Here is a 27,018-nt window from a genome sequence, read left to right as displayed (position 1 = left end):
ATTTATATTGCATATGGCCTGTGTATTAGAACCAAAATGAATATTTACAAATTTTTGAAAAATGCTGGATTTTCTAACTTTAGTACACAAATCTTCAAGAGATTTCAAAGTACGTTTTGAATTTGCATCCAAATGAATTTGAATACTTGATACTTGTGGCATTGCTTGATTGTTTTGGTTTCTGCATCTTTCAGATATGAAATTCCTGAAGCTGTCAACTGGCAAATATTACTTTCCTTAGCACAGTATTTAATTACAGTAAATACCGTACTGTCAGATATTAAATATTATCATATGCCAACTATCATCTACTAACTTATATTAAATACTATTGCATGCTGCACATTGACCACTGTCAAATATGATATATCTGTGGTTTTTGTATTACATCTGTGAGTACCTTAGGTTCTTTGCAAGCTTATGAGGAGTTGCTCAGTGAGAATAGCTAAAAGACAGCTTGCTCACTACTACTGGTCTTCCTCTGAAATGTACGTTCATAGCAAAATATTGCATGCTTTCTAATATTCACACTCAGTTCATATTAAGTGGTGCTGAGGCCCAAAAGGTGAGCTCTGATAGGGTTGCCAAATGTCCTCTTTTTTCCAGGACATGTCCTCTTTCTCATGGGTAGAGCAATTAAAAGCAGAAGTCAGCAAATGTGTCCTCTTTTTTCCTCTTCAAAATATGGCAACCCTAGTAGGTGCCAACACTCAGCGGCCCAGTCCTTTTGGGCCCTCCCAATAATTTTTGCTGGTCTCCCCAATGTTCAGAACAATCAAGGAGTGGAGCAGGCAGAGTGCAGAGCCAAGCGCAGCACCGCACAGCTTCAGTGGCTGGCGGCTTTTCTTCTTTCTCCTCCTCCTGCTGCTTCATAAGGGAAAGACATGAGAAGCAGACGCCAGCCAGTGATGGTGGAGGAACCAGAGGCCAAGGGAGGATGAGCCGCCGGGCAATGAAGCTGCACTGCTACCGTGTTTGGCTCCGCCCCCTAGCTCCTGTCCCCATGTTATGCATGTGTCTTCATCTCCTTCCCTAATCTTCTGTGCACATTGGTGCCTATGATGGTGGGTGCATGTGTGTGAGGCCCATGTCAATTACAAGGAGGGGCAACTTTTTACCCCCATCAGCCTCAAGCAGTGGAGGGTTGGTGGGTGTGGTTGCATTGCTGATGCTGCCAGTGGATGAGGCCATTAAAACACTAATATTCAACCCACCTGCCCTCACACACTCTCTCGCCACCCACAGTTTAGGCTGCAGTGAGACTGCAGGGAAGGAGGTTAAAACCTCCACTTCCCAGTGCTCTTGATGTTCAAAAGTCTCACACACACACATCTTGAAGCAGCCTAAGTTGCTGCTTAGCACTGCAGAAACAGCAATCGTTCTCCCCACTGGGCAGCTGCTGGAAACCAGGGCAATGAAGTGGGTCAGAATGGAGGGCTGCTGTCACTGCTTGTATGCTAGGTTTTGAAGGGAGGGAGCAGAGCAAGCTACAGAGTTGAAATCAGAGGCGGATTTAGGGGAGTCCATACTGGGCACCAAACCAAGAGGACACCACAGGAGGCATTGCAACAATGACAAACAATTCAGCGGGGGTGCTGAATTCTGGCGCTGATGAAATTTTAAAGCCCAAATGGAATTCATTGCCACCTGACCTGCATAAAGCTACTACAATTCAGGGCTTCATAAAGGTCTTGATAGCCCACCTGTTTTCACTGGCTTATTTATGAAGGATTTTCTATGCTACTGTTAAGTTCCTTTGGGTAGATGGACTTTCAACTGGCTATGTATTTATTATTGATGGTTTTCCTAATGTTGCAACCTTTTTATGGGAGGTATTGTATAGTATTGTATTCTTGTTGAAAAGTGTGTTATTGTGTATTGTATTGTGTGTTATCTGTTATTGTGTAAGCCACCTTAAGTGAGCAACTCATAAAGGCAGGTCATGTATCTTACCAGTAAATAAATTTGTACATGTAAGAAAATGGTGTGCCTCATCTCTGTACTGCCCCCTTGAAAAATACATTAAATATATTTGAAAGGGAGTGCAGTTCACAGGCAGAGAAAATGTTAAAAAAATGCAGCCCCTCTTCAACTCAGCCCTAGTGAACTGCTTGATTTCAAGCATACCCTCTATAATTTTTAATGCTCTTTTCATCCAGGGGAGCATAGAAATATCTTTGCATTTGAAAATGAGGCATCAAAGTGACCCTTGGAGTGCTTTTGGACTTTATGTATGGATGCATGTATTGGTCACAAGGACAAGATAATGATATGGAAATGATGCCTAAAAACTGGCATTTCTAAACCAGAAAAAGTGGTGATCATTCAATTGCTCAATATCTTACATTACATACTAACTATAGGTATCCTTTCTAGAATGTCCATTTACCAGAAAGAGATCCTGAAGTACTACACAACAGGAATACTTGTTAAATCTTTGCTGCCTCATATCACTCAAACACTGTAGTACTGAAGGGGGCAAAAATATTTGATGATATCAGTTCAAGCACTTGAACCAGCAATACAGATTAGCACCATTATTCCACAATACTCCATTATTTTAGAAAGCCCAAAGTATTTATTATTATATTTTATTTTACTTATTTTACCACCCTTTCTCTAAAGAGCACAGGGAAGTTCACAACATAAAAATACAAAATGAGAACACAAAATACATACTAAAAGAAAAGCAAACCAATAACCCCTCTCCCACAAACACCAAAGGCCAAATAACCATCTCCTATAATATAAACAATTGAGTGATATAAGCAATATAGACCACTAAGGCATGAACAAACACACAAAGCTATTATTTCTTAGGTACTAATAATATTTGCATTGAAATGTATCTTGGAGCGTAATATGTAGCAGCACATTATGAACTTGTGCTACTGCAGGTAAAGAGCAAATCAATGTCTTTCAACATAGTTCTTGATCACTAGATGTAATACAACTTATATTTTTTCCTATGCATATCACAAAATGTAATGTTGGAGGTGTTTAGGATTGGCTTCATTACAGTGATCAGGTAGTATGTCGGACACAACTAAATGACTAAACAACAACAAACTACAAGTGAATATGACATACTAACCATCTGAATGCAGTTTGCCTGTATTTTTTTATTTTAAAGTCTTAATATGTAGTATGGCCACCCCAGCCTAACAGCATAGCATGTGACAGAACAAATATAAAGGTGGAAGGAATTTTAGAAGGCAAACAATTCAAATAGCAGAAAATGAGAAGGAAAAATATTTGACACTCATTCTGTTCAGAACTGGGACAAAAAAAATAAACAAATTGTGTTGATTATTGAGTTGATATTCAATTATTTTAACTAGTTGTTCATTGTATATATTTCCAGGACAAAATTATAGAATGCAATTACAAAAGCCTGTTTGTTCAAGTAAGCACCATATAAATGTGTGTTCAGTCTTATATTTTCCAGTGGGATGTTTCAACAAAATGCATTTTTCAAGAAATCAGATTTACTAGCTAAACTTCTACAGCATCTATAAAGAGGACTTTACAACAACTTAAGATCAGACAATTTTCAGGCTTTGTTGCTGTTTTTTGTTTGTTTTTTACATTGGTGCTGTTGAGAATTTCTCATAACCTATTTATTGTTCCCAGATTCCTGGTACTTATCAAAAAAGCGCAGATAGGAGAATTCTTGAGGTAAATATGTACATGAATATCAAAGACAAATCTTTGTTCATACTTGTTAATATAACAGTAGGCACGATCTTATATATTCTTTCAAACAAAACTGAGTGGAGACTGAATGTACATATGCATGCACACACGAAGAGAGAATAAGAGGCTGAGAAATGCACTGTAAGGTACTATGGAAACTTTCATCACATTTTCCCCTCTTGTGAGCCATCACAGAATATCAAATAGCCCTAAATAATACTCCTAAGAGCAATGAACGAAAAAGAATGCCAAAACTCAATACTCAATTCCAATTCATGAACAATCCTGGCTTGTTATCTGACTGATTACTTCCCAACACTCCAGCTTTAATGAAGCCTTACAAAACTAAATATTCTATTTCTTTAATCCTTTCAAAGTACAGAATTGAAAATCAACAATATCCTCCATAGTATTATGGAGAGTAGAATCCATAATACTACAAGCAACTCAGTAGACATTATCATAAGGGTCTGCAGGTCATGTTTTTGCTGTCAACAGGTCCTGAAACAGGGCATTCTGGGGATAGGGCAAGGGTAGGATAGAGATGTCCTTGAATCCAAAGCCCCTTCATTCCTCTGAGAGGCCCCAGGATCAGGTGTACCAACTACATCAGTTTGGAGCTGGCATAGTTCATTTCCTTCCACTTGGTTTCAATTGGAGGGTTTAAAAAAAATGAGGACATGCACAGACCTCTCGCTCTGGCTGCTGCAAACTCACAGTGGTTTGGAAATGGCAGCTAGCACCACTTAAGACTGCTCTGCCATCTTTAGAAATGGCAACCTGTACAACAAGCATAACATGTATGATACATCGGTGGATGTATGAAGTTGAAAAATATAATAAAGGAAGAAAAAAAATAGAAGTGGCAACCTGACATGTCTATAAAAAGGTAAAGGGACCCCTGACCGTTAGGTCCAGTCGTGGACGACTCTGGGGTTGCGGTGCTCATCTTGCTTTACTGGCCGAGGGAGCCAGTGTACAGCTTCCAGGTCATGTGGCCAGCATGACTAAGTTGCTTCTGGCGAACCAGAGCAGCACACTGAAACGCCATTTACCTTCCCACCGGAACGGTACCTATTTATCTACTTGCACTTTGACATGCTTTCAAACTGCTAGGTTGGCAGGAGCAGCTCACCCCGTAATGGGGATTCGAACCACCGACCTTCTGATCGGCAAGCCCTAGGCTTAGTGGTTTAGACCACAGCGCACCCGCATCCCTTTTTGACATGTCTATAGTCAGGCTTAAATGTTATGTGTTCACAGTGGTAGCAACCCATAGGGATCTAGAAATTTAGAACCACGGAGTAGGAAGGACATGAAAATCAGATTATCAGATGTGTTGATAATCTGTATGTAAATGGGGTATTAGGGAAGGGGTAGTGCCTGTGGTGGGGGACATGTTGTGCTCCTTCTGGTCCACACCCTGCACTCAGCTCTCACCCGTGGCTCCTAGAAGCCGCCAGCATGCCACAGCAACCACACCATGGAAGTAAGAACCCAGAGTGGAGTCCCTAAAATGGTTTAGTGGTGCCTTGTACGCCTCCTTCCGGTAACTCCTGCAGCAAAGCTGGTGTCAAATGGATTGCTCTGCTTTCCTGTGGGCCACATCAGCATGGCTGGGGGGGGGGTCTTGTACTCTGGGCAGCCCACAACCTCCATATACAACTTGTGCTCCTGGGAGGTCACTTTAGTGCAGCTAACACAGTGGTTTGACTTCACCCCCTGGAGGCACACTCCACTGTTGCTTGAGACAGACGAATACCAACAATGATAGCAAGGCTTGACACTTTTTTTTTTTTTAAACCAGCCCACAGAAACTTGATCTGCACAGATTGGAACACAATATTGGTTATCTCTATACCCTGAAAACCTTCACCTTATGATTTCAGCAATTGAGTTGCAGTTAAAGGCAATCTCACTGATAATCCAAAGAAAAAAGAAAAAGAAAACCCAGCATTTACATCGGGCAGTGTCAGAGTTTTTTCTGAATAAAAATAAGATATATTTCACCAATACTATCTAATAATATTAGAAAGTCTTAAAATGATTTAAGAAATAGGAGGAGGAGGGAGGTACCATTCTATTAGGTATAGAAAAGCTTATGCAATTATCCCCTGTATTACATGCAAACCAAAGGTAAAATATGAGCATTCATTTTTAGTGCTTTTAATCTCTCTTCCCTTCTCAGATGCACTGTAATAGATCATATGCTGTAATGGATCATATACAATGATCTATTACAATTGAAGTTTTAAAAAATCTGAAGAGAATGAAAGGGCTAGAAACACAGTTACTAGTTTTTTTTTTTAAAGACCATATCTTTGAAGATAGCATTTCATTTCCTGTACTGTATCTTGAATGCCACAATATATTTATTACAGCAGTCCTTTTAAAAGATGTCTCTTCTTACACAGTATCTGCATTTTTGTAATTCTCTAGTTTTCTAAACTAAAATGATTTTTTTCAGCAAATAAGATCAAAGGTTCAAATTACTAACCCAGTAGGGTGTGTGTATATATATCACTCTATCACAAATAACCATGAATGTTATATTCAACTGAGTCATAGTAAATTTACTGAAATCAATGAACAAGTTTGTCATGATTAACTTGGTCCACTGTTTTAATGGATCCACTCTGAGTATGACTTAAGTCAGATACCACCCTGAATTAGGAGTTAATCCTACCAAACATATAGTAGTTAATTTTGCCATTTTGGCACCTCTAAAAAGTGGTAGTACTTGCAATTACATTCACACATGACACACAATTCCCACATAAAATAAGCATTAGGCCAATCATTTTATAGCAATATTTCAAGTTATAACAAACATTAAATTTGTTTTTCTCACCTCAGAAAAGTACAACATGGCCATAATCTAAGAAAATATAAGTGGAGGAAGGCCATAACTGTGGGATGAAATTGCTTATTTTTGCTGTAATTGACATGAACTTAGAAAAACGCACCTCTATGGCTTGATTCACTTAAAAACCATGTCATAATAATGGTAAATACCCATTGACAATCCAGTAGCAAGCAGAGCAGGTACAGCAATGCTCTTCTGCTTTCCCAACATGACATGTTACTCCCACTTACTGAGAGGGGAAGCAGCAAAGCAGTGGGGAGCTTGTTTTCTAGAGGTGGAAAGAGATAGTGGATGGTCCTCTGTAAAGGACACATGAAAAGTCTATGTGGTAAATGGCTAATTTTAAACGTCTCATTCTTACAGTGGTTTCACCATGGAACACACCACTGACCATGTGAATTCTGACGGACTAAGGCCTAAGCACTTAAGGTATTATTTACTGTATCTGGATATACATACCACTTCAAGTCAAAGTATTGAAGGAGTTCACATAAAATAATAAATATACAAAATACAATAATAATATACAGGGTCTTTTAAAAGAGGCCCTGTGGAACATGTGTACTCTGTATCCACAGGGCCTCTTTTAAAGGACTCACCCTGTAATTACCGATACAAAGTGTATAACTGTGTAAATGTTGTGTGGCAATAAATTACAATTGAGTCAAATCTTGTGAAAAATAACTAAGCAGCACAAAGGATTGCAGTACATGTATCCTAGCAAAGAACAGCTTATACAGCATTTACTAACAAAGCATTAAATTGAAGGCCAGCATTATGGTGATGTAGGCTACCTTGGGAGGTAATAATCAAAGGCCATAAGCATGTAAAAGTTTTAATAGATATTGAATAGCCATTTTATGATCAGTTTAATTTCAGAGTAGAGGATAACAGCAGATGGGAATAAAGAGATGTATTAGATCCTTAACAAAACTAGACATGACCTGCTGTGCGGGCAAAGACTGTTCTATATTAACCTTTCCGAAAATCAAGACAGCCAGGTGCACTTTTATGTTTACCATCATTTAATTTAATTAGACAATGTAGAGGAAATATTCCGATGTTGGTGAATATAGGTATGACATTGGTTCATACAGTTAACATTTTGCACCTGAGAGGGGAAGGAATTCAAGAGTAGAGGTGCCACAACTGAAAATGTCCCCTCACATGTCACCACCCCCTGTATCTCAAGAAGATTGTGGCACCATGAGAAGTGATGATGATGTCCCCTGATAATCATAAAGTCTGGGCAGGTGTATAAGGGAGCTAGAGGCTTCCCAGGCATCTGGGTCTCCAGCCATCTAGAGTGTTATATATCAAAACAAAATGATGAAGTTCTAGCCCTTATTAACAAATTAAAAATGACAAATCACTTGGTCCTTATGTCAACCATCAAGAGTTTTTAAAGAATTCTGATGAGAAAATGCTGATCATATAATAAAATAAGTAACTTGTCCACAAGTGCCTTATTTAGTATCTAAGGAGTAAAAGTGGCCAATGAAACACCAAACAACATCAAAAGAAGAGATCCAAAGGGGATTCAGGAAATTACAGAGTGGTTAGCTTAATGTCTGTGAGAAAAGCATTGTTAAAGATAGAATTACCAAGCAGAACAAGTCTTGCTAAAGAAGTCATGCCCTCGAAGCAGGAACTGAGTACATGTTCCCATCAGTGGATATAGATATTGAATGGTCACCAAACACTATTCTCTGAAATGTCTTTGGGAACAGGAGCCAAACCACTGGAAAACAGTGTCCCCAACTCAGATTCCCTGAAGGTGATATAGAAGGATAACATGGGTCAATGGTACAAAACACAAATGAGAGATGAAGTAGAACCAACAGGGTTATACTTCTGTCTCTCTTCTGATAAAGGTTATCAGGCTGATTCAGTGCCATGATCACAGAATCATAGAGTTGGAAGGGACCCCAAGGGTCATTAGTCCAATGTCCTGCAATGCAGGAATATCAGCTAAAGCATCCATGGCAGATGGCCACCCAACCTCTGCTTACAAACCTCCAAGGAAGGACAGTCCACAACCTCCCAAGGGAGACTGTTACATTGTTGAACAGCTCTTATTGTCAGAAGGTTTTTCTGTATGTTTAGTCAGAATCTAAACCCAGATAGTTCACATCTGCCAAGAATACTTGGAGTTGAGAGGTCAACCCCCCCACCCTTGATCACCTTCCTGAAGTACATATATTGCAACGGTAATATTTCTGCCCACCCCCCACCCTTTCTCTATCATAGAAATATGTCTAAGCCGTTGCTCCAGGTTTTGGTAGTCTGTGTATTGTTTTACTCTAATGTAAACTTCTCTTTAATGCTACCTTGGTGCTGTATATAAATGAACAGAGCTCTTCTGAACTCAAATTGGGACTCAGTGGTTCTTGCTAATTTTCTTTTCCCAAGAAATGAGGGAAATTTCCACAATCACTGATCTAAAATGTTGATTTATAAACAACTGTCATTATATTCCATCATCCCACCAACTATGCAACACTTGTACACATATCACTTGTAAAGCACACTTACTTGTAATGTAACTATTTAGCAGAACGATGTTTCATCAAAGCAAATGTAACAAGAAAAAATAATTATGGTCCTTAAGTGCCGATAATGGGGGGAAAGAATTGCCTGATAGCAGCAGTTTCTTCAATCTAATAGAGCTGGAACAACAAAATTCAGTATTGGGAAATAAAAGAAAGGCAACATGACTGGAAATTACAGAACACTGTATTTTTCTTCCAGCAGTGAAGGCAATTGACCATGGGACAAGATTAGCAAGGGATATAGTAATTTCTCCATCACTTGTGTCTGCAAACCAGAAATATGCTTTATTTCACCCATAAACTGTTGACCTGGATACATGGATCACCAGGTGAGGTTTCCGACATAAATGGTTTATGCAGTGCACTTGCTGATTTAGTGGTATGGTTCGACGATACATCAGAATTTTCACACATAGGTCAACAAGGGGCTGCATGTGTCATGTAGTTAACTCCAGCAGTATATCAGCCAGTGAGAATTGCAGTAAGCACAAATGTGCTATGTGTATGTGAGTGTGTGGGTGTAAAGAAACAAAGGCAAAGGATAGAAAGCACATGAGGTAAAAAAAAAGAGAGAGAGAGAGCATAATATGCTTTAAAAGGCATTTGGATAAATTATGTTTCATTCATGTGTTGGAATACCAATCAGAAACAAAGCAATAAACAAAATGTTATGCTGGGTTAAAACAATGTAACAAGTGGAGTAAAAGGTAAACGTAAAGGTAAAGGACCCCTGGATGGTTAAGTCCAGGCAAAGGCGACTATGAGGTGCAGTGCTCATCTTGCTTTTCAGGCCAAGGGAGCGGGCGTCATGTGGGTCAGCTTTCCGGGTGATGTGGCCAGCATGACTAAACCATTTCTGGTGCAACAAAACACCATGATGGAAGCCAAAGAGCACAGAAACACCATTTACCTTCCTGCCGCAGCGGGACTTATTTATCTACTTGCACTGGTGTGCTTTTGAACTGCTAGGTTGGGAGCTCACCCTGTCATGCGAATTCGAACCACTGACCTTCCGATCAGCAAGCCCAAGAGGCTCAGTGGTTTAGACCACAGCACTAGCCGCTCACTTTCACGAGTGAAGTGGAGTAACAATGGTATGTAACCATTTAGGTTCTCTAAAGTCTTTGGTCGCTAATTCCACTGAGAATACAGATGATGCACCACTCAGTAGACACAGTCCTGGGGCCACCTTGGATACTTAATAAAAACAAGGACAGGAGTGTCTCCCTGTGCAGAAAGTGAGTGATTCTCTCCCTTCATACACAACCTGGAAGCAAGAGAGGGAAAGCATTCTTTGTCCCCAGTTCTGTTAAATGTTCAAAGCATCTTTATTCATGTCCCCATTGGCAGCCATGACTTCCCTGGAGAAAGTGCATGTAATATCTAGCAGCATCTGGAGTTATATAAGGGATATACTACTTATATGTACTGTCTATGTGACCAGCTATGACAAAATTTAAAGACTGTCTGTAACATGGAACTGGAAATGAGGAGAGGTGGGGTATGTCCCCCCCTTGATGTTCCACAGCTTTTAGAATCTGTTCTCATTTTTGTTCTGTAAAATCTGAAAGCCAGGTGCAGATACAGCAAAACCAATTTTTCAGAGCATAGCAATTTTGCACTGTCTTTCACAGAAATATTCTCCCTAGAATAGAATTTTAATTGAGTACATTAATTCAAAATATGTGTGACAAATAAATACAACCCATTTGAATCATTAGACAACTTTTTGCTGCACATTTAACATAGAAATATGTCACTTTAAGTAGTGAAACAAATTTTAAACCATATGTCCCCTTGAGATGTAACATATTTGTTTACAAACATGCAACAGAAGTGAAGAACCATTCTGAAAATAAACATAACTTCCTGTAAATCACTTAACCTGCTTTCTAAAAGGAGTCCTAAGAAAAATGTGCCAGCCTATTCCAAGTATAGAACATTCTTAAAATCATCATAGGCAAATCTTCTCCTAAGAAACACAGCAATGAACAATACTAAAACACAGAATCATCTCTTACTTGCCCCACACCTAGCATTGTACATAACAGCAAGTGTATGGCTGGTAGGGATGGCTTTTGTGAAACAGACTTGTGGGCTTAGTTAATTGGGCCCATGAACTAGATATCTACACCCCTGTTCTATGATGATGCTCCACGATCTAGATGAAATTATGCTTTTTTAAATTTAGCAAATTTGCTTTGCTGAGCCAGCTCTACTGAACAGCAAGTAGTCTGGTCCCCAGCATTAATAAAGTCAGAACCTGAAGCTGGAAGAGGTTATCTCAGCATCAGACTACTAATTCCCTCAGTCAATTGTTATTTCTGAGGGACTCCTTCAACTCAGAGGTAGGTTCTGATGCATGTCCTCAAGCAAGCATGGTAAGAGGCCAACAACATATCCAACAAGTTCAGGGACTGCCAGTGACTCTTTTGAGCCCTATTAGAAAATCAATCAACAGCACAAGTACAGTTTTCAGTGTTGACTGGAAAAAGTTTTGGAAAGGAGGGCAGAGCTACTTTATATTAAAAATGGCACTGCCACCAAAAACAGTAAAACCTTGTTGAGTTTCCTCCTCCATTATGTGTCCTTACATCATTGTGCTGATTTACCACTGACAGCAGCAGCCAATGATCAGGAGTAAGAAAAAAAATATGTAGTGTAATGATATCTAGACATTTAAGTTGTACCACTTGAGGAGTGTTCAACATGGAGCTGTTTGTTTTGACTACAGTACCATGTTTCATGTACTACATAGCATTGCATTCACTTTTCTGGACTTCTGGGTAGTCCCAGAATACTTAGGGATTGTGGAATTACATTTTATCTGATATATACTTTATTTGGCCAGTTTTTAAAACATGACTTGTTTTTAAAGGAAGCAGAATTCAGGATTCTCATCTGGCTGTACAGTGTTTTATGTCCACTAGCCAATAATCATTATATTGGGTGGATATTAAATGCCTTGATGTTGTTACATTTGTCAAAATGGAACACAGCATCTGACTTGGTGAATCTTCTATTTTCTTTTTTTCAGTCATTTAAGATGCTGAACTAATTAGGCTATTAACACATCAGAAGGAACTGCTAAGTATTAATAACTTTTAATTAATCACTGCTGAGTCAGTTCTATTTCACACAGCTAATACTGCATTTCCATCTAAGAAATTAAGTCAGTAATTACAAATTATACAGCAATAATAAATAGGAAGTGTTATAGTTTTTCAAATGTGTTAGACGGTATGTTATAAAAACCTGAATACAGATGGTTAGGAAAGCTGATGAAGGGTGCAAGCCTATTCATATTTATCTAGGAGTAAGCCCCATTGAAAGCAATAGTACTTCCTTCTGACTAGACCTGCATAGGATTGGAATGTAAATAAAGCTGTCACTTAATCAGCCATAGAAAATGCTTGTAACTTTGGCAGAGCTGTCATGTTACAGCTACAGTAGAACCAAAGGTGAGGAACCTCTGGCCTGCAGACCAATCTTGGCCTGCATGCAGGTCCAATTTTGCCCACCAGGTCATTTGCCCAAACTATACCCATCTACCACACCCATCTACCTATCAGCTGATGGCATGGATCCAAAAGAGGATACAAATTCTTTAAAACACAGAAAACTAAGAGCCAAAAGTGCAGGTAAAAAGGAAGTGTGTTTTTTAAAAACAAAATACCTTTTACAAATGGTCAGAAATCTAAGCATACACATTATTATACATCATTTCAGATCTGTTTATACACACACACACACACACACACACACACACTTCGTTAATATATTCAGAAAGGCTTATCTGAGCATATACTGTTGTTTTATTTTAATTCTCATTTTATGTAGCTGTTGCATGTCTTATATTTGAAGGAAATAAATAATATTTAAGAATAAATAAAAAGGAAAGTTTTCGCCTGGCATCTGAAACTTGGCAAGGATGGCACTAGGCAAGCCCCCTAGAGGAAAACCTTTTTAGAAGTGGTGACCCACCACTGAAAAGGCCCATTCTTATGTTCCTCCCTCCAGACCTCCTGTGGTGGGCGCACAAGGAGAAGATCCTGGGTCAGTTCCTATGGAGAGAGGCAGTCCTTGGGAAAGGGCTGTAGCTCAATGGTAGAGCATCTGCTTGCATGCATGAGGTCCCAACCCCTGGCATCTCTAGGTGGGTCTAGGAAAGAACCCTGCTTGAGACCCTGGAGAGCTGCTGCCAGTCAGTATAGACAAAACTGAGTCAGATGTACGTTGAAGTACTGGGGCTCTGAGATGCATGATACTTTATAGGACAAAACCAGCACTTTGAATTGAACCCAAAAATAATTGGTAGCCAGTGGAATCAGGCCAGGATTGGTGATACATGTGCTTAGACTTTCTTCCATCAGTGAGCAACCTGGCCACCAAATTCTGCACCAGCTGGAGTTTCCAAATCATCTTCTAAGACACCTCCACATATAATGCACTGCAGCAACCTAGTGGCGGCTGCTAAGTATTATGGCAGGGATAGCAAATATGGTGGCTTCCATATGTTTTAAACTGCAGCTCCCATGAGTCCAAACCACTATGGCTAATGGTCAGAACTGATTAAAGATGCAGTCCGATATTTATGAAGTGCACCACATTGACTACCCCTGTATTAGGGAGTGGAATCCAACACTGCATGAGCAGAAAGTAAACTCACATAGTAGATATCCGCCCGCCCCCCTCTTTTGGCCCTTGCAACTGCTGAAACGTCCCTCCAGAGGGTTGGGGGGGGATACCAAAAATTATGACCTGTGTCATTTGGGGAAGCAGTACAAGGGGGGGATAAGCTGAAAATGAAGGAATCATGTGTTCAGATAATGCTACTTTATAAAATAGCACTGTCAGATACCTTTAGACTACAAACTACTAACACGAGAATATGAATTCCACCAATTTAGGCAGGAATTCAGTAGACAGCAGATGGCCTTAACCAGATTACTGGGTTGTGTGTGACTTACTTTAATGTGTTTAAACCCAGACAGTTAGTGACTAGACTTAAGATTCTGTGAGTGTTCCAGTTAACACTTAATACACAAAGTAAGTTTGTGTTGCACAACTATGATTCCAAGTCTTATAGTTAACTCTAGTGGTTCCCCACTAATCAATAGATAAACTGTCAGGAAGTATTGCATATGTTCAAAGTTCTGATTCCAGAAGTTAATGTCTTTTCATGGGATGGTTTTACTCACTTTTACTCAGAGTAGACCCAGTGAAATGAAGTAACATGACTAAGTTAGGTTCATTAATTTCAATGGGTCAACGTTTTATTGACCAACAATGATGGCCTTCTATTACAAAAGAAACTTTTAACGCTTTAACTTTTAGCACATCAGGGCTTACAGATATCAAAATGATTAACTTAATTTAATACATTTTAAATCTGTGCCTTTACTCTGTACGCTGCAGAGGTCGACAGGGTTTTGTTTCAAAATATTCTGGGCTGTTTAATCTCCACAGCATTTCACAAACAGTTATTGATCGCTACTGAATAAGATAAATTGATGACATGAAAATGTTTTTACTTTATAATGCACATAAGCCATTACAGTTGTTTTCACTTGACAGCATATAATAGTTGTTAAAGTAGATCAATGGCATTTTCATTTACCTGACTATGTTATGCAAAAAGCATTTACTTGATACAACTGTCTAACACTTATCAAACTAATTTCTACTTCCTATGCTTTATATAATATCCATAGAATACAACACATGACAGTGCCAAGCTTTGAAGATTCCCTTTGGTCCTCCTGCATCATAAATTCTGTCTTCTCACTAAAAAGCATAAAATGCATTCCTAATTCTTTTAAGCATTTATTTACCTCAGGCACCTTCACAAAACTCCATTTATAATAAGAACTGCACGACAAGGGTTCATTATTTTAACAACAAAAATAAAACACCTTCAAATACCAAAAAAAAAAATTTCTCCATTGATTTGTTTTAAAATGCACCTTGTAAAAAAATACCTAATTTTGGTACTGTATTGAGTTCAAGAAGGTAATAGATTCAAGTGGTGTCACAGGGTTGACAACAGACCTAAGCCATGTCACAGACATTATACTTTTCTTATTTTTTAATCTCCAGAAAGATTTAACTATTGGGTTCTCAATGAATAAGAAGAAAAATCAGATACCAGAAAATATGACAGTGCGACTTCAACAGACCTACAGCCAGGGCTTTCTTCTTCAGCCGGCACTCACCAGAACTAAGTTTCAGCACCTCTCAGGTGGGTGCCATTGCCATTATAAGAGAACAAGGGAGGCGCTCATGAGTTTCAGCACCTCTTTTTATAGAAAAATAGCACTGGTCCAGCAATTATGAAAGCTTATTGCCTCAAATATTTTATTCATAATTCTAATCGTCTGACCAGTGCAGAAGTGTAATTTACTTTTACATGGTCCTCCATCTATTTAAAGCATAATTTTATAATGTTAAAAGCTACAAGAAAACCAGTTTGATTCAATTCTTCCCTCTCCTTAGATGAGTTCTTAATATGATTCTGGAAAGAATAGCCCCAGACTTAGGGGGGGGGGAGGTTGCACTGGGTAACCCTCATTTACTTTAAACTTTTAATTTGCTTTATATTTTGCTTTCTCGGGAGAAGGGGCAGCACCTCACATGAAAAGAGATGGACACAGAAAGTGGTTGCATCCATTCAAGAGAATGGAGAGAAGCCTGCTTGCTCTGGAATTCCATGTATGTCAGAGCAATGAACTGTCACATTTAATTGATGTTCCACAGTTCTCCGTACCGCCCAGAGTGCCTGGGACAACCCAGTTAGGTGGGTGGGGTACAAATAATGAAAATATTATTATTATTACCCTGATGTTGCTCATTCCCATTCTTCTAGCCACATCAGATAGCATTTTAATTGTTAATTGGATAATAATACACAATTTACATCGATCAAAAGTCCCCAACTCATTTAATAGTCCTTTCCTCCCTAAGTAACAACTACTGTTGCTGTATCACCCAAACTTTATTGGCCGTGAAGTAAGTTATGAACTAAATAAGATTATGCATAGGGTGGCAATGTGAGTGAAAGGTAAGGCTTGTGAATATGTTACTGAAATACCAGAATATATATATTTTTACATCTCTCAAATTGTATTATCTTAATAAGACAAGCTTCCAACAACCCAGTTAGTTTCATCTGCACTCCTATACTAAAATAAGAGCACAAAATGTAAAGGTAATTATTTAAAAGTGACCAGTCCAACAATATATCAAGTGGTTTTTAAGAGGAATCATATATTAGAAAGAATGGCAGCTGGGTTGAGGCATGCAGAGTTTATATACACTAATTCTTCATTATGTAAACTTCATTTTTTTAAGACATAAAATGAGATTTTGAACAAAATAGAAATACTTCCCTACTAAAATATTTAAACTGCTCAACAGCAAGACTACACAGCTTAGCTAGAGCAATGCATATAACTTTATAACAACAGGAATGTAAAGAATTTGGAGTAACTAAATTACCCTTGAAACTGATTAAATCAGTTTAAAACATTACTTATATTGGGTAGCAAGCCAGGAAATAATGACACCAAACTTTACCAATTAGAAAAGTTCTGAAAAGGATCAAGAGTTGGAGTCTTAACTTGTCAGGTGAAAGCAGTGCACGGGTGTGTGTAATCTATTAATGAATTAAAAGAGTGCTACAAAACTTTACAAATTAATTATTGGTAGATTACAGAGCTGCTCCAGTGCTTCTGTAATGTGTTGAATAAGCTCTACCAGTAAGAAGTAATAAATGAAGTTGTTAATTTTGCTCCATCCCTGGGGAATAACAGGAGAGGGTGCCAAATGTATCTGAGTTTATCTGCAGTAGTAAAATCTAACTATGCTGTTAATTAACCCTGCCTCAAGCCCCTCCTGGCTGGAGGGCTTGCTAGATGCTGTAACTGCTAGGATCACTCACCATTCATATTCTTAAAGATGTTTAAAATGGGGAGAATTTGTCGATAATAGGGCACTAAGGCTTCCCCCACCATGTCAGCTGACACAACCAGGTGCTGGAGAACTTTGAGCGTGATGCAGATGACCTGTCGGTTTCGAAGGTTCAGCGCATCTTTGATAAAGGAAAAGAGACAAGCAGAAAACAGAAGAATTAATTTCAGGAATGTACAAGGGAGGGGGAGAAATCCTCTAATGGACAAATTTAATTAAACTGTACTCTGCTGGGGATTGTAAGTGGGCCTTTATTAGCCCAGCTTTGAAGGAACCCAAAGATGGATTGCAGCCCCAATGTTATAAAACACTGCCTTGTCTGACTGTTATTTGTTCCCACAATTTGTGCTGACTCCTCACTAACCCCAAGAAGGCAGCTCATTATTCCTCCTTGCTGCCTATGTTACTGTTTCCAAAAAAGAAAGAAAAAGCTATCAGTAAGTACCACTGGGACTAATGGAACCGCGAAGGCAACCCGCAAATGTTGACAATAGAGACATTCTAATGCAACAATTAGCCTGTTTGTATCTGCTTGCTTAGCAATCACTTTATTCATTTCAATTAACAATTCTTAGTATTTGAAGAACCAGCACAATGAGACAAATGTTTACAGAGAAAAGCTTGTAGGCTTCTTTTAAAAGACAAACAATCTGATAAAGAATAAGGATTCTTGCCTACTTGAGAAATTTTTGTGTAGTTTTAAGCAGCTGAATTTTACTATGACTTTCAATAATACCTTTTGTCTCCATCACATTTAGGGTTTTATTTTTTTATTTTTAAAGGCAGAGAATGTTGTATTCTCCCTTGTATTAAAAGTCAATTATATTTTCAAATGCATAATTTGAATACGAATTATCCAAGTTATTGGCCTCCTCCTCCTCCAAAATTATGCAGCCTTGGAACAAATGTTAAATACTGTAGGTTTAAATGTTTACCATGCATTCACATTTTTGCAAAGTTGTAGCAGAATTTTTAAGCCCACTTGTACAGTTATGGAGGACTTTCTAATACTGATGGACCAGCATATTATGAAGCCCAGCATTTTGAAATCCTTTTTCAAAATAACAACTAAAATTGAAAATATCATTACCCTACGCTGCAGATGAGGGACGCGGGTAGTGCTGTGGGTTAAACCACAGAGCCTAGGGCTTGCTGATCAGAAGGTCGGCGATTCGAATCCCCACGACAGGGTAATCTCCCGTTGCTCAGTCCCAGCTCCTGAACCTAATGGTCAGGGGTCCCTTTACCTTTTACACTGCAGATGTCACAGTATGAAAGACAATCAGAAGGGATATGCTATGTATATATGGCTGAACTTGAATATTATGAATACAGAATGATTGCCATGGGAAGGAAATGGATGCAAACATCAATAATCGCGATTAAACAGCTTGCAGCTTTATTAAATAGAATGTGGAGTGATACATGAACTATTCAGGATAGCATGGAAGAGGAGTGACTCTAACTTTGTTGTATTACTAGGGAGACTGGCATGGACAGACTAGGGGAGATGTACCCCTGGCAAAATCAGTTCACCATTCAGTTAATCGACATTTCCCTTATAGGTTCCTCATTTGAGGCAACTGTAATCTCCAAGGGTTGAACTGCTGCAGTTGGCATGCCGTTTCTTACAATTTAAATATCATTTTATACCCTTCTTTATGAAGTAAAGAAAACCTCTACTTTCCCAGTAACAAAAAAAATTCTCTCTGCTCCACTATCTAAGAAATTATTTTATATAAGAATGTAGTAATTTAATTATTATAAAAATGCTAGCATTAACAATTTAATTTACATAAGGATTTAAGTAGAGATAACCCTGACAAAGCCTAGCTTCATTTTGACTTATGGAAGCAAGAGAGAAGTTACAACAAGCCTTCAAAACCATACCCACTTACCTGGGAGTAAGACCCATTCAGCTTAATGTGACTTACTACTGAATGCCTAGGATTGTGCTGTTAATGTATTAAGGTAAAAAAGGTAAAGGTAAAAGACCCCTGGACGGTTAAAGTCCAGTCAAAGGCGACTATGGGGTTGTGGTGCTCATCTCTCTTTCAGGCCGAGGAAGCCAGCGTTTGTCCACAGACAGCTTTCTGGGTCATGTGGCCACCATGACTAAACCGCTTCTGACACCGTGATGGAAAGCAGAGCACACGGAAACGCCGTTTACCTTACCGCCACAGCGCTACCTATTTATCTACTTGCACTGGCATGCCTTCAAGCTGCTAGGTTGGCAGAAGCTGGGACAGAGCAATGGGAGCTCACCCCATCGCAGGGATTCGAACCGCCGTCCTTCTGATCAGCAAGCCCAAGAGGCTCAGTGGTTTAGACCACAGCAACACCCGCGTCCCATTGTTAATGTATTACTCAGCATAATTATACATTACTGTGGCAATTCAAAGTCTTATTTATGCCTTGTAACTTGTTTTGTCAAAAGAAAATGACCAGATGTTCCACTTAGGGCCATATGAAAGCATTAACAGAGAGGAACAGCTTGAGTGCATAACCTTTCACAGGGCTATTTAGTACCAAACCTTCCAGTTCTTAACAGGCCAGAGGGAAAAAAATTAACTTCTCCCCATATTTCATTATTTGTTGCTGTAAGTCACTGACCAAAAGCAGTTTTTGTTGTATATATACTCTAACTGTTCCGGATCATTTAAGATTCTTCCTTTTCCTTGAGTAATGGTTTTGACATCTAATGGATAAAGAGACAGAAACCAACCAGAGCAGGTTTTTTGTTGTTGTTGTTGGATAGCTTGAAGGAATCTGTCGCTCTCTAAGATGCCAAATACTGTAAAAAATAATGATGCTACCTTCCCTCGATAAACAGAATTTTACACCGGAGAATGTGTCTGTGTTCTGCAATATACAATCTCATTAAAAACGTAAAACATTACAATAGTGATAGTGGTGGTGCTGGGAATCTTTTTAACGAAAACAATTTTATGAAGGCTCACTTTCCCTCAAGGAAGTCATTGAGTATATATACAATGCCAGATCAAATTATTTTTTCTTCAAATGTCCATATTAAAGCTCTATGTGATTAGGAAGAATCCTGACAATACTATGAGTTACTATGACTTTATTGAATTGTACTGTTTTGATGAATTTGTTGCTATTTGCTTTATGATACTGTGTTTGATATTATAGTGATTGCAATGTTTGTTGGGGGTTTTTTTAATGCTATTGTGATTATTATTTTACCCATTGTGCAGAGTACATGGATTTTCCTTACCCCAAAATTTATCGTCACAATAACCTTGTAGTGTTAAGAGATGGCTAGTGAGCTTCATAAAGTCCTGGACTAACAAAGGGCATTCTATTATGTAGTATTGAATCATTATGGAATCAATACAATTATTGTCACCAAACTATGCATTGATACTAAACATTTTTATCACATCAGTCATCATTTTCAAAACAACGCCCTGCAAGTCCTGGAGTAACATTTTCATTTGGAATATTGCACTGATGGAACAAAACTGTGCTACACGCCTATTTGGCTAATTGTTTGATTGCTTCTATTTATTCTGCTCCATTTTTCCTTTCAGTCTCTATGACCATGTATATCTCCAATCCAACTCCCCCCCCCCGCCAATTTGATCTCCAGTTGTTCTTAAAACTTGAATTTTGTTCCTTCTGTTCCTCATTTCTATAGTAGACTTTTCCTCTAGGTTATCCAGACCCTTGCAAAAAAATTCCATGTTTAACAGTTGTCTCCTACCTTTTGTTTCTATTTCGGCAATTGATAGAGGAACTAGGATTTAATTAACCCTTCAGATATGGTTGTGCAGAAGCATTAGTTTAATATACTTGTGACAGTAGCTTCATATAGTAGCTATGCTTGATGGGAAATGATAACAGGAAATTCTGCTTCTTACAACACTAAGAATTGCTGAAGTGACTTTTTCTAAGCTACAGAATCCAATTTAGACATGGTAATTGCAAATGCATTTTTTCAGCTATTGAATGTCAGTGCTCCAGTATTTCACAACCTTTGATAAAAGAGATGGTTACTTCAAGATAAGTCATCTAGGTCAAATTTGTTTTTGTTTTTTTATTAAAAAAAACAAAACCCCATTGATTTTAATGGAGCCTGAATTCCTTAATAGGGAATCGATTAAGAACTTAGGGTCGCAATCCAATCAACGTTAAGCACTTTAAGTCACACCAGTTTCTAGTGCCAGCTTTGAGGGTGTCCTGGGCAAGGAGCCCTAATGCACCACATTAGTGCTCCCCGCAATCTTACCAAGCAGCATCAGAGGCTTATATTGGCAGGTAATAGCACTGAAAAAAGCAATGCTAAAACAATTTTTTATGGCTCAGCACTGAATTGGGTGGTGCAGCCACCAGGAGCCAGGAGTCTGATGGCAGTGATCAGAGAACAACATAACATGAAGCAAGTAAGCAGGAGCTCACTGAACCAGGTGGCACAGCACCAGGACTTCTAGAACCAGAGTTGGAACCATTACAGTGGTCTGCTGTACTTTAGGAACCAAATGCCTCCCAGGCTCCCACATAACCTCACCAGTGCAGCAGCACAAGGAAGCATCAGGTGGGACACTAGGGAAGGTAGGAGGAATGTCCATCAACAGGCCAGTGAATGGCCTTTGAAAAGATTATCCAAAAGTGAGTAGAACCTAGAAGAAATGGAATGGAGGCAGAGGCTCAAAAGTCCTCATTTCACTTGCTCACCAGGAGGTCTCCTTGGTGCTGCAACAACCAATTTGCCTTGTTCTGTGGGGTCATTTGCAGGCAAATAACAATTCTGATCTCCTGAGCAGACATCAACCCTTCCAAATGTTTAAAAATAAATAAATCACAATTTTTCAGGCACAATTGGGAAGGAGGAGTTTGGTCACTCAACAGTGATGTCATGGGCACCCATTTAATAGTTCTAGCATGCAACCACTTTCCACATGAAACTAATGAGCTCAATCTTAGGACACACTAGCTAGGAAAAATATGGTGTGAGTATTGGGGAAATGCAATACTCCTACAACAGAAGTACATTGTGAAGGAAAGATATTAGGACACCCATGAACATATGGCAACCATGAATGTAAAGTATGCAGGGATTGTCCAAACAATTAGGTTATATGGGCAGTATAATTTGAGGTTTCTGTAAATCCCTCAGTAGGGAACAGAACCCCAATACATACACACTGTAGAGTCCAGGGGTAACAGATCTGACATGCAGAAGCAATTGTGTGTTGCTCTCCATCATCACCCAAGGCTTCCCTGTTGCAGGTCCTTTTGCCTTTCACTACACAAATGAATGGACCAAAGTGTCTATCTATTACAGTACAATTTCTTTGTTCATACATATATGAACACTTGGCTTCATTTAGCTGAATGGAGGCAGTATGAAAGGGCTTCAAACAGGGGTGGGGTGGGGGTGGGGGTGGTATAAAGGAACCATGAAGGGAGCGACTTTTTTGGCATTTAGAGCAGCAAAGTAGCTTCTGCTGGCCCTTCCTGTGTGAAACAACTTTTATCTGGAAAAGCTCAAAGGCAAAAAGAGCTGGATTTCAAGAAATTCCCAGATCAATCTAGATTCTGTTAGAAAGGCATCTTGTCTTGATTTAAACAGTTAAGATAAAGTAAAATATCCACCTCCCTAGACAGTACATTTACAAACTGTTAACATTTGCACTCTGTAATCTATATATTTTAACCTTTCTTGATATATCAGTCCCTGCAGGCCATCCCCTGAATTTCTTCCCTGTTCTTGTGCTGTTTTCATGTGTTCTAAAAATACTGTTACAAGGCCTTTTGAAAGGCCAGAAAGGCAGTGGAGTCTTACAAAATGTGAAACAATGTGAGCCGATTACATGAAGCCTTAAACACATTTGGGTGTAGTTTAATTGTCTTATCAAGTTTTAACTGCAAGAGCTGAATTAATCCTTTGTTATTCCTTTCTTGTTTATCTTCATTCCATAACTACACTCTCAACCAGCCTCACTCAAACAACCTTCCAATGGGAACCAGCTGCTTTATAGCTACTGGAGGCTGGTTCAGATACTTGCCCAGAAGGGGCGAAGCTCTTTTGTTCTATCAGTTTTTTCTCAGACTGCGCTTGGTGGGGGGGTGTGCAATTATTGTTCCCTATTTGTGAGGTGGAAGAAGATGGGCGTCTCCCTGCGTTCAGCCTTGGTATGAGAAGAGCAAAATGGGGTGAGGGGGAGAAAGATGAAAATACTCAGATGGTCATCAGCTTCAACTGACAGCAGAAGAATGTTTTGCAATGTTTGTACATTTGACAAGCACTCTGGAAATTGTTATTATCTGTGGATATAGGGAGCTGAAAGAGAGGGATATTTGAGAGATCTCCAAAGGAGACTTACCTAGTAGTACTATGTCAGCAGATTATTTGGATGAGATAAAAATGCATATTGGACAAAGTTCACAAATATTTCAAGGTAGTAGCAGCGTTTGGTGGAGTCTGGAGTAGAGCAGCCCTGACACTGGCATCGCTGCTGCTTACCTAGACAGAGCTGGGGGCAGGGAAGCAGTGAGGTCAGCGCCACACAGCTGCACCAATGCAACTGCTTCTGTCAATCTTATGCTTGCAGTAGTGTACAAACACTACCCTGATCTCATCACCACCCCTTTGCAGTGCCGTTCATGTAAGCAGTAGTGTGGAGAGCTCTGCCACACCATACATGCCCTACTGTTCTCATTGAGTTCTCGTCTCAACACTTACACTTCTTGGTTTAATGAACTCTCATTCTCCATTAGATCTGAACTGGAAAACTATGATTGGAACAAGCCAGGATCTTAAACCATGGTTTCTTCTGATCCTAATAACTATAGTTTCAGGGTTCATGTGTAATGGGAAACTATGGTTAATTAACCCAGGATGTGCTGAACTGCAGTCCACCTTTAAGAGAGGAAGGAGTGATGCAAAGATGAACCATATCAGAACCAAGTCTCATGCATATCTGTTTAATATATACAGCCAAACCAGGTCATTATCATGCTGATGTGAAAAGGCATGACGTTAGGAATAAAGATGACTAATGTGCTCAAAAATAGCAAAGAAAATGAAGATAAAGCCATTTAAAACTTTTTTTGGTACTTTTCCACCTTTCTAATCTGAGTGCTTTTCATAAGATGGTTGGATGGGGACTAGAAGAAAAAGGGAAAGCTGGTAATTTAATTTATTATTTACTAAGAGCAGCATAAGAGTCAGATAATTCAGACAGCACAATTTTATGGGATTCAGGTACCAAATGTGTGATTGAAGGCAAAAGGCTTCTGGTCTTCTGTCTCACAATTGACTCAGATTTGCCATCATCCACTTGAAAGCCTGTCATGCTTTATTGCTTAATTAGTAACTTGTCAAAAAGCTTGAATATATAACTTCAATGTTAGCTTTCCTCCATATGCACACTTACTTTTTATTGGGATAATGAGCTGAGGAATGACAGGAAGGATCTTGTTCCCTCCATGCTCCAGCATGTCATGGATGCCTTGCCGAGCAAAAAACTCATAGGGAAATTGCATTTCACATAGACCATCGAAAAACAGTGGCAGATAGTGATGATAGTCCAGCTTCTCTATCTCCACCTGAAAGTGAACACAGGGGGTGGGGGGAAAGAAATCTAAATTAAGCCTACATGATGTCCAGGTGACACAGTTTTATTGAGCAATACAAAATTTAGTGTCCACTAGAATGTGGCAAGATGCCAAGTGTAATGTTTGCAGAATGATGGATTCCTTAGTTCCTGCCCAGTAGAACAAAATCAATGATGTTTAGAAATTTGTTTTTTACATTCTTATTTCTGAATATTATTTGATATGATTGATCCAGAGAAAAAGGCATTGTATCAGTATGGAGGTATCCTTCTAATAAAGAATAAGGTTGAGTCTAACAAGTAACTGATTCATCAAATGCAAGTCTGACACAACTGAAAGGCCAAATCAGTTATAACTGTAAGAATATTCATGATATGCCCACAACAACAAAAGATTCAACCAGAGACATTTAGATGCTTACTTTTATAACTCTTAAAGTACACATCTGAATTTCTGATCTTGTACCTCATCTGGGAAGTTATCAGATAAAGAAATGAGCTGAAAACATAATGATTTGAATAATAATACAGGTTTAGGCTGCACTCTTAACCCCATTTACATGGGAGCAAGCCCTAATGACTTCAATAGGACTTATTTCTGAATAGACATGATTAGGATTATGCATTCAGAAATTGTGGTCAGGATGCATTTTCTGTGCAACATTCTGCAACATGAAATTGGATATAATGTCTAGACCAATGCCAATCCTTCAGTTTGAAAGGATAAATGCAAATATTGAGAATAAACTCTGCATTTTATTGAAGTTGACATTTAAATTATGAGATAAGTCATTCATTGAAGTAAAAACAACAACAACAAAACCCTGCATTCTTCCATTTTTTCCAGCATCTTGCAGAACACATTTTTAATAATGTTGACATCTAAGAATGCTCCCTCTAGATTAATAGTTTCAATGTGAGAGAACCAAGTCCATCAAACACAACTTTGAAGTCAACTTTAATTTGGCTTTATTTCATTACAACAGACTATATTGTTTCAGAACTATTATCAAATTCAAATTGTTGTCTATTGTTTTCATAAATATACAGAGTAATCCCATGGAAGTAAGGGGGGAGGGAGAATCCTTGGCAGAGCTACTACCATTTTTTAAGCCTTTTGGCTCAATGTGGCAAGAGTAAGAAATGGGATAGCCTTCCCCTTTTTATTTCCCCTGCATCAAAACCTGCCCACCCAATGACACCAACGAGAGGGAAATTACCTCAGCTACAAGGTTGATAGAGTTCTTGGCCCTTTGGGAGGGTGTCAAGGAAATAAGGGTTGGGAGGGATCATAAGTGTTTTTATTGATTAAAGCTTTTATAATTTTACACTAAGATGAAGAAAAATTGGGGGGGGGGGGAGCCAGTGTGGAGTAATACTGGGTGACCTTGAGCCAGTCACCATCTCTTAACCTAACCTACCCCACAAGGTTGCAGATGTGAGGATGAAATGGGGAAGAGGAGAACCATGTATGCCACCTTGAGATCCTTGGAAGATAAAGGTGGTGTATAAATAACGTAACATAACATAACAAAAACTAAAATTATACAGAGTTAAATCATGATTACAAGGCATAATGGCACAGCTGAGGAAAGGAAACCAAAATGTGACAAGGTGGTTGTTTTTTATACTGATTGCATTTTGCTAGCTTACCCCTGTCCCCCGTGCAACAGAAAACTGTGAATGGTACTTCTGTGTTTCAAGCTTTCCATGGTGGTACTGGAGGCACCTCCAAGGATGTTTGTGCTATTTCAGAAGCAGAGTTCCTCTCATTCAGCTGAATGGCAGCTACATTCTAAGGGCTCTTCAGCTGACTGTAGGACTGCAGCCATAGTTGGTCAATAATTCTCCTGGTTTGACCCGCATTAAACTAGCTTGCTTTTTCATGAGAAATGGCCGATCTTGGATTAGATTTGCAAAACCTCTTTGAGAGTTGTGTTTCCAAGATACAGCTGTCCCCAACGTTTGTTGCGACTAGCAACTGGTACCACTTTGGTAACAGTTTAAATGATATTGGATTTCTTGAAGAATCTGCTGGGCGGGTGTGAAGCCAACTGTTCTTTATCTTCCAGTGTTTAATGTCCTCCCACAACATGGAATCCAGAAATATTTTAGCATTAAATTCCACAGTGTGAAACCTTTTACTTTTTGTTTATTATTTAGCTTTGAAAAGTGTCTATTAAGCAAACATGCCAAAATAAATAGGATTTTTTGTTAACACCCACAACATGCTTCTACATTTTTCAGTTCCTCCCACAAAAACTATTCTGAATCAAAACTAAAAAAAATCCTTGGCTGCACTTAATCGTGTCTGCTGAGACACTGCTAACAGCTGTCTATATATATTCCCTCT

The 27,018-nt window shown here is 38.9% G+C and overlaps 1 protein-coding gene across 1 annotated transcript in view; it reads right to left on the bottom strand.

The window, feature by feature from the left end:
• PACRG (parkin coregulated) overlaps positions 1 to 27,018 on the bottom strand; it is a 408,445-nt gene that overhangs the window by 92,187 nt on the left and 289,240 nt on the right. The window contains 2 exon segments of the mRNA XM_033145429.1: positions 17,054 to 17,203; positions 24,486 to 24,657. Of these exon segments, the coding sequence (XP_033001320.1) occupies positions 17,054 to 17,203; positions 24,486 to 24,657 (322 nt within the window).

Source organism: Lacerta agilis, chromosome 3 (genome assembly GCF_009819535.1).
Source record: "Lacerta agilis isolate rLacAgi1 chromosome 3, rLacAgi1.pri, whole genome shotgun sequence".
NCBI classification, from domain to species: Eukaryota; Metazoa; Chordata; class Lepidosauria; order Squamata; family Lacertidae; genus Lacerta; species Lacerta agilis.
This window is presented reverse-complemented; position numbering and strand designations above follow the sequence as displayed.